A 16,487-nucleotide genomic window follows, 5' to 3' on the forward strand; every position below is an offset into this window, starting at 1 on the left:
CTCTGCCTCCCAAAGTGCCAGGATTATAGGTGTGAGCCACCGCACCTGGCCATATCTGATTTTTTTTAAAGATGTCATTTTATTGAATTTGAGAATTCACTTAGACCACAGGTATCTGATGAAAAATATTCTTGTTTTCCTTGTCTTCCTTTTATGTCCTGCATAACCTGAGTGTGCTTTAGAGGTGGGATCGTAGTGTTTGCGTACAAGAGGAAAGTTGTCATGGCCCTGCGGTCATGAGGCTGAGGGCCCACGATTCTGATGTGGATGGAATGCAGCTGGCATTGCACATGTCTTAGATGCTCTTCCCAACTGCCCGCTTTGTTCTAGGCACTGTGCAGGGTGCTGGAGACAGCAGAGAAGAGTGAGATAGTCCCTGCCCTCGCACTGTAGAGGGAAGGCCTGTTCTGCCTCCCTGAGATGGGGGCACTGAGCTAAATCACACGTGAGGAAGAGTTAGCAAGGTGGCCGGAAGGGCATTTAGGCAAGGGGCAGTGAAAGGAAGGCCGGAGCCATGGACTGCAGGCAGAACAGGCAGGAGCCGTGCTTGGGAGACCTTTTAAGAAACGTGAACTTGGCCAGATGTGGTGGCTCACGGCTGTAATCCCAACAATTTGGGAGGCCGAGGCGGGTGGATCCCTTGAGGTCAGGAGTTCGAGACCAGTCTGGCCAACATGGTGAAACCCCATCTCTACTAAAAATACAAAAAATTAGCTGGCTGTGGTGGCATGTGCCTGTAATCCCAGCTACTCAGGAGGCTGAGGAAGGAGAATCGCTTGAACCCAGGAGGTACAGGAGGTAGAGGTTGCAGTGAGCCAAGATCACGCCATTGCACTCCGGCCTGGGCGACAGAGCAAGACTCCGTCTCAAAAAAAAAAAAAAAAAAAGCGTGAACTTTACCCTGTAGGCCTTCAGTAATATTTGTGTGAGCAAATGAACTACTTATGCAGATCATTCCCTGATAACATCAGACACTGTGTTATAAGATTAAGCCGGCCAGGCGCAGTGGATCACATCTGTAATTTTAGCACTTTGGGAGGCCAAGGCGGGTGGATCACAAGGTCAGGAGATTGAGACCATCCTGGCTAACGCGGTGAAACCCTGTCTCTACTAAAAATACAAAAAATTAGTCAGGCATGGTGGCGGGCACCTGTAGTCCCAGCTACTTGGGAGGCTGAGGCAGGAGAATCGCTTGAACCTGGGAGGCAGAGGTTGCAGTGAGCTGAGATTGCGCCACTGCATTCCAGCCTGGGTGACAGAGCAAGACTGCATCTCACAAAAAAAAAAGAAAAAGATTAAGCCATGAGGGGCCTCCCACGCACAAAGTTCTGCCCATGGTTACTCTATGCCACAAAGGACAGCATCGATCTGTTCACACTCTCGACCTTGCTTCTCGGGTACAGCAAGCACTCTGGGATGCTTTCCCACAGACGTGTCGTGTGTCTTGCTTATGGAAGCCTAGCTTGGGACTACCATTGCTCCAGCCCAGTGGGCTGGTGCTGTTTTCCTCCTGGAGAACACGGGTCCCTCCCAGCACCATCTCCAACTGGTAGAAATGTCAGGAGTCACAGCCTGGAAGGCTTTAATCCCAATCCATATCTTCTGAGTGAGCCCCTACTCATGGCTTCCTGAGATAGAGAAGCACATGGCCCTCACCCATCACGGGCTCCGAGGTGTGACTGAGAAGCTGGCCACCTACTAAGAAAGTCCTTGTGCCTGCCTCATCTCCAGCGCTGCCAGAGCTGCTGTGGACTCTCGCCATGCAGTCCCTCTGCCCCTTTGTTGTGTATGTCTCTTTCTTACAGCCACACCGGGACATGGCTGCAGTCTCTCTGGCCTCAGCAGATTCACTCTCCATTGTAAATATCACTGCCTTCTTCCTCATGTGTTTTTTTTCTCTTGTTTGACAGGCTCTTCAGAGTAACCTGAGGTACTCCTTGTTGCCAAGACGGCTCCTCATCAGCAAAAGATTAGCTCAGTGTTTGCATCCTGCCCTGCCCAGTGGTGTGCACTTAAAAGCTCTAGAAACCTACGAGATTATCTTTAAAATTGTGGGGACCAAATGGCTGGCCAAGGACTTGTTTCTGTACAGGTGCGATTGGTTCTCTGCTGTGTTCCTTTTTATTACCCAAGTAACCGGTATTTCAGCTCACAAGATGAGAAAATGACAAACAGGCAAAATAAGCGTAGGGCTGTGTGTGCAACAATTAATCATAAAGCCATCACCAGGAGACGTCACTGGGCGCCTTCCGGAGTCTATCCGTCCTAAGTTTTCTTTTTTTTTTTTTTTTAAATTTAAGTTCTAGGGTACATATGCACAATGTGCAGGTTTGTTACATGTGTATTCATGTGCCATGTTGGTGTGCTGCACCCATTAACTCGTCATTTACATTAGGTATATCTCCTAATGCTATCCCTCCCCCCTCCCCCCACCCCACGACAGGCCCCAGTGTGTGATGTTCCCCTTCCTGTGTCAAAGTGTTCTCATTGTTCAGTCCCCACCTATGAGTGAGAACATGCAGTGTTTGGTTTTTTGTCCTTGCGATAGTTTGCTGAGAATGATGGTTTCCAGCTTCATCCATGTCCCTACAAAGGACATGAACTCATCCTTTTTTATGGCTACATAGTATTCCATGGTGTATATGTGCCACATTTTCTTAATCCAGTCTATCATTGATGGACATTTGGGTTGGTTCCAAGTCTTTGCTATTGTGACTAGTGTCGCAATAAATATACGTGTGGATGTGTCTTTATAGCAGTTTGATTTATAATCCTTTGGGTATATACCCAGTAACGGGATGGCTGGGTCAAATGGTATTTCTAGTTCTAGATCCTTGAGGAATCGCCACGCTGTCTTCCACAATGGTTGAACTAGTTTACAGTCCCACCAACAGTGTAAAAGTGTTCCTGTTTCTCCACATCCTCTCCAGCACCCCGTTTTGACTTTGCTATAAGGGAACTTTAAGTAGGATCTGAACGTGCGGACAGCTTCATTGCCAGCTTGTTACGTAACAGTGTTTTGTGACCATCTCATGTCATACACACACATCGAAACCAGCAGTTTAAATGGCCAGCTGTTTGCTTGTGAAAACTCCCCTCGGCTGGCTTGTCACCTGGGACTTCTGACTGGGTATCTTATTTCTGCCCCGCTCCCTCTCGTTCTTTCTCGAAGCTGCGGGTTATTTCCTCTCCTGGCACACGCGGCAGTGTCGGTGAGGCCGGTGCTGCTCACCCTGTACGAGAAGTACTTCCTCCCACTGCAGAAGCTGCTCCTGCCCAGTCTGCAGGCCTTCATCGTCGGCCTGCTGCCTGGCCTCGAAGAGGGCTCCGAGATCTCCGACAGGTGCGTGGGCGTCTTGTCCAGGCTGTGTTTACTCCACTGCTTTATAAGACACGGGGAAGGGGCTGGGCGCGGTGGCTCACGCCTGTAATCCCAGCACTTGGGGCCGAGGTGGGTGGATCGCAAGGTCAGGAGATCTAGACCATCCTGGCTAACACAGTGAAACCCCGTCTCTACTAAAAATAAAAAAATTTAGCCAGGCGTGGTGGCGGGCGCCTGTAGTCCCAGCTACTCGGGAGTCTGAGGCAGGAGAATGGCGTGAACCCGGGAGGCGGAGCTTGCAGTGAGCCGAGATCGCACCACTGCACTCTAGCCTGGGCAACAGAGACTACGTCTCAAAAAAAAAAAGACACGGGGAAGGAAGTGCAGAGACATGGGAAGCAGGAGTAGGTGTGGAGGTCAGATTGCTCTTTCACGTTTCCTTGGTGGTTGTGATTTCAGATTCCTCCCGGGAATCTCTCTTGTCTCTTTACCAAAGGGGAAGTCCCGAGCCCGGAGAGATGAGATCCTTTACGTGGAGAGAAATGTAGCTCACTAATAAGGGAGACCGTAGTGCAGGGTTCCCATGATGTCCTGTCCCGTTACGGAGTTACCCACGGAGTCACCATGTGTGGAGGGGAAGACATACCCTCTTAGGGCGCCTAGTGTGGAGGAAATGAATGGACCCTTTCCTGGGCACTTGCAGAGTGCATTACACACATGATCACATTGTGTAATGAATTCCTCTGCTCCAGGAGTTACCTCCATTTACGGGTGAGGGTCAGAGGGTAAGAAGGTTTCCCAGTCGCACAGTCAGTGAGCCCCAGAGCTGGGATTCTATTCCACTGTTTCTATTGGATTCTTTTTTTTTTTTTTTGAGACAGAGTCTTGTTCTATCACCCAGGCTGGAGTGCAGTGGTGCAATCTTGGCTCACTACAACCTCCGCCTCCTGGGTTCGAGTGATTCTGCCGCCTCAGCCTCCCAAGTAGCCAGGATTACAGGCACATGCCACCAAACCCAACTAATTTTTGTATTTTTAGTAGAGATGGGGTTTCCCTCTGGCGGCCAGGCTGGTCTCAAACTCCTGGCCTCAAGTGATCCGCCCACCTCAGCCTCCCAAAGTGCTGGGATTACAGGCGTGAGCAACCACACCCGGCCCATATCGGATTCTAAAGTCCTTCTTCTTTCCATTAAACTAGGCTGCTTCTAAATTAAAAAGCAAAGCCAGGGCAGGGCTTGAAAAGGCAATTTAGTGTGATGCAAAGCAGAATATCTTGACAGGTTTCAGTAGCACCTTGGAGAAATCTATAGCACTCATATGCACAAAAGTTCATGTAGCTTTTTGTGTGTGTGTGTGTGTGGTCACTGCTTAGGAATGGGAGAAAGTGTGTATCTGTTCGGACTATTGCGTATGGCCGGGCTCGGTGGCTCACACCTTTAATCCCAGCACTTTGGGAGGCTGAGGCAGGTGGATCACCTGAAGTCAGGAGTTCAAGACCAGCCTGGCCAACATGGTGAAACCCCATATCTACTAAAAATACAAAAAAATTAGCCGGACGTGGTGGTGTGCGCCTGTAATCCCAACTACTTGGGAGGCTGAGGCAGGGGAATAGCTTGAGCCTGTGAGGTGAAGGTTGCAGCGAGCCAAGATTGTACCACTGCACTCCAGCCTGGGTGACAGAGTAAGACTACGTCTCAGAAAAAAACAAACAAGCAAAAAAAAACAGACTGTTGAGTATACACAGTGACCTTTGTTTCTGGAGTATAAAGTAAGAACTCACTTCCAGCTTATTAACTCTTCTGAGAGATGCCACAGTGATTCACCTCTGTTAATGGGACCTGTTTTAAGAGCCCATGTTCAGTCACTGGTGACTTTTGTGCTTGTAAAAGCTTCCATGTGATTACACAACACGCTGCTCATATTACCCTGTGCTGGAGGCCCTAGTCAGGTCACCCTTTCCTGTGGTGTTAGCTGTGACTGAGGGGTGCAGGAGGCTGGAGTGGAACCCAGGAATCAATCCAAGGTCCATTTGCACGGCTCCCCCAGCCTCAAGTAAACCAAGTAATCAGAATGGTTTGAAGGGTTAGTTAGGAAGTGGCCAAGGGTGCATTTCGTGAGCTCTATATCAGGACTTGACAGATGTAACCAAAACATTGCACTTTAACCATTTCAAGCTCTCACATAGACCACGTGTTGGCTCTCCATTTCCCAAAGGAGAATCCACCTTTACAGTTTCTAGCTTAGGAGGCAGAATCTGTCTCATTGCGGTTTTGAGCCCAGCGCCAGGCCCTGTGGCTGGTACCCGGTGAGACTCGGTAAGTGTATGTTGAGTTAATGAGCGGTCCAGGTCACATAGGAGGCAGCTGGAGGACATTACCAGACTCCATGCCAATGGACTCCTAATCCCAGGCCCTTTCTAGAAGTTCTGCTATGTTTGTGTTCTGATGACAGATATGTGAGTATACGTCCTACATGATTTTTCCATCACTGGACAGATGAACACATTAGTTCCCTAAAGCTTACTGTGATCTTTTAAATCTGTGTGAATCACACTAGAAGTGTAAATAGTTCTGATGACAGATATGTGATTATACATCCTACATGATTTTTCCATCACTGGACAGATGAACACATTAGTTCCCTAAAGCTTACTGTGATCTTTTAAATCTGTGTGAATCACACTAGAAGTGTAAATAGTTGGAGTGTTTTTGTTTTCTTAGTTGATAAATGAAGGTTCATTTGAACAGTTGCTAAAGTTGCCTAACATTGATTTTTTTTTCTGAATATTGTGATTTCTTGACATTGAACCAAGAGCCAAGTAAAGCTTCATGAATCACCAAATCTATTTAGCTGTGACAGAAAACCAAATGCAATGTGGCACCCAGAAGTGATTAGTTATCAGCTCTCCAAGGTGGATGCAGGTGAAAGGTTATACAATAATCTCTGAGCCAGTGTGTTGCAGCAATAGTAATTGAAGTGACTGTACAAGATTTTTTGGTTGCTGTATCCATTTCAGTCTGAGACGGTTTGGTAACTGTTCCCAAAAGTGCTTGGGTAGCCAGGTGTGGTGACAGGCACCTGTAATCCCAGTTATTTGGAAGACTGAGGCAGAAGAATCGCTTGAACCTAGGAGGTGGAGGTTGCAGTGAGCCGAGATCGCACCACTGCACTCTAGCCTGGGCAACAGAGCAAGACTCCATCTCAAAAAAGAAAAAAAGTGCTTGGGAATTGAGTGAAACACCCCAACAAATGTGCAGAGAGCAGAAAGGGAGGGTGCAGTGGGGGGGTCATGATGAGCACATGGGTAGAAATTGCAAAGTGGTGAGTTAGGTTGAGCTGGTGAAGGCTGGGGTGACTCACAGGTTTCATGTAGGTGGAGGCTGTCCCTGGTGTGTGCTTTTTAGTGAACCATAAGGAATGAAACTTTTGGCCCCTGGTAGGACTTATTATCCACCCTGGCTTTCTAACCCTTTGGGGTCTGCAGATAACCTATGACTGGTCAGAAATCCTTTTTTTTTTTTTTTTTTAAGTGCCCATGAAATAGCTACGTAGCTGTGTTTTGCTGTACTAAGAAAACAAGATTAGAACAGGGAAAGCACTAAACTCTTCTTCTCAGGAGATGAGGAGAGGTGAATGTTTTAAATGGTTTGTAAGAAGGCAACAACTAGCTCACCAGATATTTCCATTTAAATCAGTAATTTTCAATGTAGTAGTAATTTTGCCTCTCAGGGTACATTTGACAATATCTGGAGACAGTTTTGGCTGTCACAACTGGGGGTGGGGAGGGTGCTGCTGATATTTAGTGGGTAGAGTCCAGGAGCTGCTGAACATTTTACAATGCACACAGGTGCCCCGACAACAAAGACTTACCTGGTCCCAGATGTCAGTGGGATGGAAGTTCGGAAACCCTGGCTTAAAGAGTTGAAAAATATTTATTGACATTTCTTTTCTTTTGGAGCTCATTAATAAGGGAGGCCATAGTACAGAGTTTCCATGATGTCCTGTCCCATTAAAGAGTTACCCACAGCGTCACCATGTGAAGAGGGGAAGACATACCCTCTTAGGGCGCCTATCGTGGAGGAAACAGATGGACCCTTTACTGAGCACTTGCGACGTGCATGACCCACATGATCACATTGAATTCCAGGGTCTTGCTGTGTACCCAGGCTGGAGTACAATGGCAGGATTATAGCTCACTGCAGTCTCAACCTCCAGGGATAAAACGATCCTCCGGCCTCAGCCTTCCAAAGCACTGAGATTACTGGCATGAGCCACCCCATTTGGCTGACATTTCTTTTTTTTTTTTTGAGACAGAGTCTCGCTCTGTCGCCCAGGCTGGAGTGCAGTGGCGCGATCTTGGCTCACTGCAACCTCCACCTCCCGGGTACAAGCGATTCTCCTCCCTCAGCCTCCTGAGTAGCTGGGACTACAGGCATGCACCATGACACCCGGCTAATTTTTGTATTTTTGGTAGAGATGGAGTTTCACCATGTTGGCCAGGCTGGTCTTGAACTCCTGGCCTCAAGTGATCCACCTGCCTCACCCTCCCAAAGTGCTGGGATTGCAGGCGTGAGCCACTGCACCCAGCACCAACATTTCTTTTGGTTGGTTTCAGGCACTGTGATCATGATCTGTGCTGGTTCGAGGCTTTTTTTTTGCCCCCTCTTTAGCGCTGTTTCTGACCTGCAGTTTACGGTACAGGATGCTGTTGTCACTGCCCTGCCTCTTCAGTTTCAGATGATTGTACCAAAGCGGTGCTGTCTTGTGACAGCTTGCCTTTCCATGGTTGTCCTTTTGGCAAGCAGCTGCAGAACCAAAGTTGTGGAGTGCTTGGGATTTGCGGTGCCCGGCCCATGCCACTCACCTGCTCTCAGTTGTGGAGTGGAGAATGCCAGTGTCATTTGAAGGAGCTGCGTTTGCAGGAGGCATGAGAGAGCATAAGCCGGGACGAGTTAGGAAGGATGGAAATACTTGGGGTTTGGAAGTTGGGTTTTTTTTTTTAATGTTTCTTGATTTTTTGTTTGTTTTTGTTTTGTTTTTTGAGATGGAGTCTCACTCTGTTGCCCAGGCTGGAGTGCAGCGGTGCAATCTTGGCACCCTGCAGCCTCCACCTCCTGGGTTCAAGCAATTCTCCTGCCTCAGCCTCACGAGAAGCTGGGGTTACAGGTGCGAACCACCATGCCCAGCTAATTTTTGTATTTTTAGTAGAGATGGGGTTTTACCATGTTGGCCAGGCTGATCTTGAACTCCTGAGCTCAAATGATCCACCTGCCTTGGCCTCCCACCTGCCTCAAAAAAAAAAAAAAAATTATTTCTTTAATAGAAAGCTAGTAGCCAGTTTTCAGAATATTGAAGAGATAACATAGGCAGCGTTTCCCAAACTTTTTGAGGGTGGAACCCCTCTTCTGTGGAACGTCTCTAGTGGCCAGTGTTCCATGGAACATACTTTGGGAATATGCAGTTCTAATTAAAGGGGGACTGTGACACCACGATGTGTGCATTATAGTGTTTGTGATGATTTCAGAGCTGGGCAAAGACAAGCTCTATTTGTTTACTCAGCCTTTAATAGAAGACCAATCAATAACCTCAGCCACTAAATCGCCCTGCCTACTTCTTCTGTACACTTAGCCATTACTTATGCCTCTTCATTTTTATTTTTTCTAAGAAGACGGTACCATGCATTATTTCCTGCAATATTTTACAGGAAATTCAGACTAATTTTAAGGAGAACAAAATGTACTTTTAATATAACACGATGGTAGATATTTTTGAAGGAAATACAAAAAAATTATCCGAGGGGTTTTTCGAGTGCCAACCTGGAGTCACTTGCTCAAATAGGCACTGGGGCTGTGACAGCAAACAGAGTGGACCTAGTAGTAATTGCAGGCGGCATGGCCCAAGCATTAGGTCTGTTCTCCTGGGTTGAGTTTTTTTTTTTTTTTTCTCTTTTCTTTTTTTTTTTTTTGAGACAGAGTCTCACTCTGTTGCCCAGGCTGGAGTGCAGTGACGCCCTCTCGGCTCACTGCAAACTCCGCCTCCCGGCTTCAAGCAATTCTCCTGCCTCAGCCTCCCCAGTAGCTGGGATTATAGGCACCTGCCATCATGCCTGGCTAATTTTTGCATTTTTAATAGAGACAGGGTTTCACCATGTTGTCCAGGCTGGTCTCAAACTCCTGACCTCAGGTGATCCACCCGCCTCAGCCTCCCAGAGTGCTGGGATTACACGCATGAGCCACCACGCCCAGCCAAACAGTTTTTTTTTTTTTTTTTTTTTGAGGGGACTGTCACTTCATTCTCACAACATCTCCACGAGGTCGAGGCTCCTTCCCCTGTCTTTTAGCTGAGCAGGGGCGTGCACAGATGTTAAACTGGTCCTAGGTCCTGCATCTAGGAGGCATCACAACCAGGATCTGGACACGGGAGGGCCAACTCTGGCAAGCTCTGTGAACCAACACATTCCACCGGGTTGGTTTTTCTGTGACTGTTTTCTGTGGTCTTTGCAGATAGGAAGCATGTGAGAAACTGAATCAGGTAATGAGTCAGATCCTTCGTGGGGTGATATCCCTTAGGGGGAATGTGCCTCTGCCATTTTACTGGTAGATGCTGTCACCCAGCCTGCAGATTGTGTGCAGTGAGGACAGGGAAAGGGCCGCAGTCAGCTGCAGGGACACCACCGAACAGACATGGGCCTGGCCTTGGTCAGCATCAGGGGAAAAACGAGCCCTGATCCACTGGTGACGCTGCTTCTCTTAAAGGATGTGTGAGAAGGTGCTGACTTTGTATCACAGGAGACCTAGATAAAGATAAGAGGCGAACAAATGCCCGGCCTCAGCACAAGAGCCCCTGGGAGCAGGAGTCAGCACATGCAGGTGCTGTGGGCAGACTGAAAGGAAACACCACTCCAGGCTGATGGAATTTGCAGGGTCATGGGAGGCCCCAGGCAGATTTGCCCCTAACATTTCTAAAGGCAGATGTCACTTGGCACATTTTTGGCTGTGCTCAGGTTGGTGGCGTCTAATTGCTTAAGTCTTTGATCAGTCTCCTCAGCATATGCTTGTTTTTGATACACGAATGGCTCCTTCCGCTTTTCTGTGAAGTGGCTGACCTGCCTATCCCTCTTATGGTGGAACCTCCCTTCCGTGAGCACCTAGGCATCCGTGGCACGGCCAGGGTGGAGATGGGTCTCTGCCCTGCCACGCACGACTGCTTAGCCACTTTCCATTGGCCAAGACACTGCGCTACCTAGTGACATTGGTTTTAGCAAATCCAGGGTCAGTGTGACAGCCAGCAGGTGGACACACACAGCAGGGTGAGAGATGGCAGCGGCTCCCGGCGATGAGGAAGGTGGGGCTTCCCCAGCCAGGCGAATCTGCTGTGGTTCTTCATGCAGCATTCACAGAGCAGTGTGCAGTGGGACTCGGGAAGACGGGGCGAGCCCTTGAACCCTATCCTCTCTCATCAACAGAACGGATGCTCTGCTCCTGAGACTGTCGCTGGTGGTTGGCAAAGAGGTGTTTTACACCGCCCTCTGGGGGAGCGTCCTGGCCAGCCCGTCCATCCGCCTCCCTGCCTCAGTCTTTGTGGTGGGCCACATCAACAGGGATGCCCCCGGCCGGGAGCAGAAGTACATGCTGGGGACCAATCACCAACTCACGGTGGGTGCTGTGTTCCTCACAGGGCATGGGGAGGAGGCGACATGTGGGCACAGCATCCTCATGGGCAGGTTGTCACTGAAGCTGCAAAGGGACATCCAGGAAAAGGAGGTGCACCAAGCTTGAGTCTGGGTAACGAACGGCTGAGCAAGGTGAGAAGGAGGCCTTGTGCAGTTGAGGCTGGTGGTGGTTTTTTTTAACATATGCATTAAGTTTTTGTTGTTTTTTGTTTTTGTTTTTGTTTTTTTTTGAGATGGAGTCTAGCTCTGTCGCCCAGGCTGGGGTGCAGTGGCACAACCTCGACTCACTGCAACCTTCGCCTCCCGGGTTCTAGCAATTCTCCTCTCTCAGCCTCCCGAGTAGCTGGGATTACAGGCACCCACCACCACGCCCGGCTAATTTTTGTGTTTTTAGTAGAGATGGGGTTTCACCATGTTGGCCAGGATGGTCTCGAACTGCCTGCCTGGCGGGTGATCCACCCACCGCGGCCTCCCAAAGTGGCATTAAGATTCATACATTCAAATAAGTGTTCACACCCTCAGAGGTCCCTTCTGGAGGCCCCTGGCTTGCAGAAATGTGCTTAGCTGCACACGGCGCTCAGACGGCCTCTGCACGCAGAGGGTCTGCTGCATTGGTAGGTCTTTGTTTCCTTCCTCTGTCCTGTGTCAGGGGGCCACTGCCCACTCACACATGGAAACCCCCTCCTCCCTTGGCGTCCTCACCCTCCTCTCCTGTCTCCATTGGCTGCTCTCAAACCTAAATTATTGGGGTTCCCCAGGTATCCATCTCCAGGCCCTTCAAGGGAAGCTCTCTTCCCTGGTAACGACATCCCTTCTCGTGCCCTTAGAAATGGTAACTTCCCAGATCTTTGTCTCTTTTCCCCAAACCTGCCTCTTTTGCTTTTGTGTCTTGCTGTCTTTCGCCACCTGGTGGTGTTCCCACACTTGGATCTTAAAGTGTTCAGATTGAATTCGCAGGTGAGAAGATCTGTAGCTGAGTGTGAATTACCCTCTGGTTCCATTTCTCTTTGCAAAATGGGGGTTGTAGACCTGCCTCACAGGATCTCTCTGAGGACAAGGTGGAAAAATGGATGAAAAGCGCCTCGCACAATGATCAGGACACAGGAGACCCCGATGAACACGTCCCTTTCCTGCCCCGTCAGTATCCCCTTTGTCTCTTTCTCTCCATCGTCTCAGCCCTGCTCGGGCTTCTTGTCTCTTACTCTTGGATCTGACTGGTTTCTTCCCATCCCAAATCTGCTAAGAGATTTGGGATGGGGAGAAAGCCTAGCTTTGCTCATATGTATCCTGTGCTTTAAAAATGTCTGACTTCCCGGCTGGGTGCGGTGACTCATGCCTGTAATCTCAGCACTTTGGGAGCCCTGAGGCAGGTGAATCACTTGAGGTCAGGAGGTCAAGAGCAGCCGGGCCAACATGATGAAACCCCACGTTTATTAAAAATACAAAAATTAGCCTGGGCGCAGTGGCTCATGCCTGTAATCTCAGCACTTTGGGAGGCCGAGGCGGGTGGATTACCTGAGGCCAGGAGTTCAAGACCACCCTGGCCAACATGGTGAAACCCCGTCTCTACTAAAAATACAAAAATGAGCCAGGTGTGGTGATGGGCGCCTGTAGTCCCAGCTACTCAGGAGGCTGAGACAAAGGAATCGCTTGAACCTGGGAGGCGGGGGTTGCAGTGAGCTGAGATTGCACCACTGCACTCCAGCCTGGGTGTCAAAGCGAGACTCTGTCTGAAAAACAAACAAAAAAAATTAGCAGAGCATGGTGGCGGGCACCTATAATCCCAGCTACTCAGCTGTCTGAGACACGAGAATCGCTTGAACGCCGGTGGCAGAGGTTGCAGTGAGTCAAGATCACACCACTGCACTCCAGCCTAAGTGACAGAGCAAGACCCTGTCTCAAAGAAAATAAAAAAATAAAAATATCTGACTTCCCATTGCCAACAGCTATAGTCCAAGCTCGAGAGCATTCTAACCATCTGCTCCCAGCCACAGCACCTCACTCTTCCCTGCAGGCCCTGCGCTCCCACACGACTGCCACAGGGCCTGGCCTCACAGTGCCTTTGCTCCCGGCTGTTCCCTTCTGTCCCCCTGGCTGTGCATTCCTGCCCTTCTTCGAGATCTCAGTGTAGCTCCTTCCTGTCCTTCAAGCCCAGCTTTCCCGTGGAGCATCATTGTTCTCTGCAGTTGAAAGAGCTCTCCTCTTCTGAACTCTGAGCGTTTGTCTGTGGCTCTAATTTCTTATGCATCTCTAGTCTACCTATCTGTATTCAGAAAAGACACTCAGGATATCTACTGAATTGATCAGGAATTATTTTCCCATGTGTCTTCAGAGCTTTAGTTTAAGGTTCCTGTTGGATCCTTTCTGGGATCGTAGAATTTGAGATCATAGAACCCGGCCATCTGGTCCAAACCCCTCCGGCTCTCACGTGGAACAGTGAGGTCGCAGCTGAATGTCTTCTCCGATGTCGCGCAGCCTGTGGCCTCGAGAGCTAGAACCCACACCCTCCTGACCTGTGGCTGCTGGTTCTCTTCTGAGTGATATAACACAGGAGTTTCAAGATTCCTGGGAAAGGTTACTTTCATTTTTATGACCATAAAGAGTAGCCTGAAAATGCTAATGCCATTTGATCGTTTACAGGTGAAGTCTTTGCGTGCCTCCCTGTTGGACTCAAATGTTCTTGTGCAAAGAAATAATCTGGAAATCGTTCTGTTTTTCTTCCCATTTTATACCTGTCTGGTAAGTAATTTATACTCTTCTGGTAAGTCACTGGTGTTTCCCAAGGGGTGGGATATAGATCTCAAGCAGTTCTGTCGTACAAGGACAGCTCAGCCACTCATGGGCATTATTTGCTGGTAGCCAATGAAAAGTCCTTGTTCATTTTTGCAAGGATAGTGTTTTCATTGCACGTATTGAATAGCTTCTTTCCATGGGTAATGTGTAAGGAACCAGCCCTTTTTGAGATAAAGCTTTGTAGACCAGCAAGGAAGGGCTGCATGTCAAAAAGTCAGCAATCCACCCTATGGTTCCCTTGCAGTAAATTTCTCTGTCCTTCTAATAGGATTCCAATGAGAGAGCCATCCCCCTCCTCAGATCTGACATCGTGTGCATTCTCTCAGCCGCCACCCAGACCCTACTGAGAAGGGACATGTCCCTGAACAGAAGACTGTATGCATGGTTACTAGGTACTGAGCAGTATACACCCTTTTAAAGTCAAAGTTAACGTGAAACCTTTTAGTGCTGACTTCTGGAATAAGATTTGGTCTTGGTGATGTATCTCTGAATCATGAAGTATGGAAAGATACCACAATGACTAAATATGGCACTGGTCAGTTGACGTCTGCTGCCTACACATAGCTTGGTTATTTTGCAGTTTCTTTTTTAAAAAAGGGGAAATAATAAGTGGGATTTTTAAAATGCCAACTGAATTCCACTTAAGAACTTGAAATACCACCAAAAAATGGTAGCGAAACCTTATTCAGGTAGAAGCCTGTTGCTATGGAGAAGTTTCATGGGATGAGGGTGTATCGTGGAGAAAACTTACAAATATTGTGGAAGATATGTAAATAAAGGAGGAGGTTTTGTGTAAGTGGAAATGTTTTGGGAGACATTTGGATAACTCTGGAGATCACGAGAGCCCCTGGGCCATGTTTCTGTGTGTCAGAGTGTGTGGACTGCCTATAAATTTGTTGGCAAAGGGCCCTTGACTATTGGTTGGAAGGCCTCCCAGGGACAGAGTCTAGGAAATTGCAACTTTAAAGATAACACGTTCATGAATTTTCTAAAGTCCCATATTCACGTACCTAAGAAAACGTATACAAAATGATTGTGACAGGAGTTTACAGCTCTGATCAACTCTCAACATTTAGATCTTTTTTTTTCCTTTTTGAGATGGAGTTTCACCCCATCGCCCAGGCTGGAGTGCAGTGGTGCAATCTCAGCTCACTACAACCTCCGCCTCCCAAGTTGGAGTGGTTCTTCTGCCTCAGCCTCCCAAGTAGCTGGGATTGCAGGCACCCACCACCCTGGCTGGGTAATTTTTGTATTTTTAGTAGAGATGGGGTTTCGCCCTGTTGGCCAGGCTGATCTTGGACTCTTGACCTCAGGTGATCTGCCCACCTCTACCTCCCAAAGTGCTGGAATTACATGCCACTGCACTCAGCCTAGCATTCAGATCTTATCAAAGATCTTACCAAAGTCAAGAAGTCCTCTTCAGTCCTTCCTGCTCTTCTCCCTAGTTATAAAACTTTAGAAAGTCATTGCATGGAAGCTTACTAAGGATTTTAAGAAGACTATTTGTAGGCTGTTTAAGGATTTGTATGTAAAGGATGATTTTGTCAAGGGCACAGCTCTGCTCCTACGGGACTTGATATGCTGTGTGGAGGACACTGGGCCTGACCACAGTGCCAGCTCTGACTCACTTACTTGCGGCCCCAGGAGCCCCATATTCTTTGCCCATACCATGAGGATGCACTTTCTTGCCCTGAGAACCTTGCAGACTTATCCAGGGCTCCAGCTGATGGGAGCATGTGCATGAGAATACCTTGATCTCACATAATGCTGGACAAAAAAACACTGGTTTTAAAAAGTGATCCTCAGCCAGGCATGGTGGCTCATGCCTGTAATCCCAGCACTTTGGGAGGCCGAGGCAGGTGGATCACCTGAGGTCAGGAGTTCAAGACTCAGCCTGGCCAACATGCTGAAACCCCTTCTCTACTAAAAAATACAAGTGATTCTTCTGCCTCAACCTCCCAAGTAGCTGGGATTACAGGTGTGCGCCATCACGCCCGGCTAATTTTTTGTATTTTTAGTAGAGACGGGGTTTCATCATGTTGGCCACGCTGGTTTCGAACTCCTGACCTCAGGTGATCCACCCACCTTGGCCTCCCAAAGTGCTAGGATTACAGGCGTGAGCCACCACGCCCGGCCAACAGGGTGAATTCTTAGAACAAACTAAATTGATACCCATTGAGGTGGAATTCTGCCTGTCTGATCATTAGCCACACCACTGTCAGAAGAAGAAAATCTGACGTGGTCTTTCTGGATCTGATTTTGGTTTTCCGTCAGAAGAATGATATTTTTAAAAATATTGGAGCATGAGACTTTTGCACAATATGATGTCCTTTAAAAGCACAGCTCTCTTTACAGCTCGGCGCTTGTTCTTTTGTAGGCTCAGACATAAAAGGAAATACCGTTGTGCCAGAATCTGAAATCTCAAATTCTTATGAAGACCAGTCGTCTTATTTTTTTGAAAAATACTCCAAGGATCTTTTAGTTGAGGTAAAGGAGCATTTCCGGAAAGTTCAGGGTATCCTTGGTGACGATTCTCCAGTGGATTTCTTTGGGAGGCTTCCACATAGGCAGTGAGCACGTTCCTTGGCCCCTGGTTTGGGGAACTGCAGGGTATTTGTTGCATGCTGGGTGACTGGTTTTCCTTCTGTCCCAGAGTATTTAACAATTAGAATAGCCAGTAATGTTGTTACACTTTATGATA

The 16,487-nt window shown here is 48.3% G+C and overlaps 1 protein-coding gene across 2 annotated transcripts in view; it reads left to right on the forward strand.

The window, feature by feature from the left end:
• Positions 1 to 16,487, forward strand: part of DOP1B (DOP1 leucine zipper like protein B) — a 132,404-nt gene that overhangs the window by 35,708 nt on the left and 80,209 nt on the right. Inside the window, exons 3-8 of one of the 2 annotated variants that reach the window (XM_019017893.4) lie at positions 1,911 to 2,092; positions 3,173 to 3,343; positions 10,787 to 10,976; positions 13,634 to 13,732; positions 14,055 to 14,178; positions 16,164 to 16,273. In XM_019017893.4, the coding sequence (XP_018873438.2) occupies positions 1,911 to 2,092; positions 3,173 to 3,343; positions 10,787 to 10,976; positions 13,634 to 13,732; positions 14,055 to 14,178; positions 16,164 to 16,273 (876 nt within the window). The remainder of the gene's footprint in view (positions 1 to 1,910; positions 2,093 to 3,172; positions 3,344 to 10,786; positions 10,977 to 13,633; positions 13,733 to 14,054; positions 14,179 to 16,163; positions 16,274 to 16,487) is intronic. The other variant, XM_055373998.1, reaches the window with a different exon arrangement.

This window comes from Gorilla gorilla, chromosome 22, assembly GCF_029281585.2.
Source record: "Gorilla gorilla gorilla isolate KB3781 chromosome 22, NHGRI_mGorGor1-v2.1_pri, whole genome shotgun sequence".
NCBI classification, from domain to species: Eukaryota; Metazoa; Chordata; class Mammalia; order Primates; family Hominidae; genus Gorilla; species Gorilla gorilla.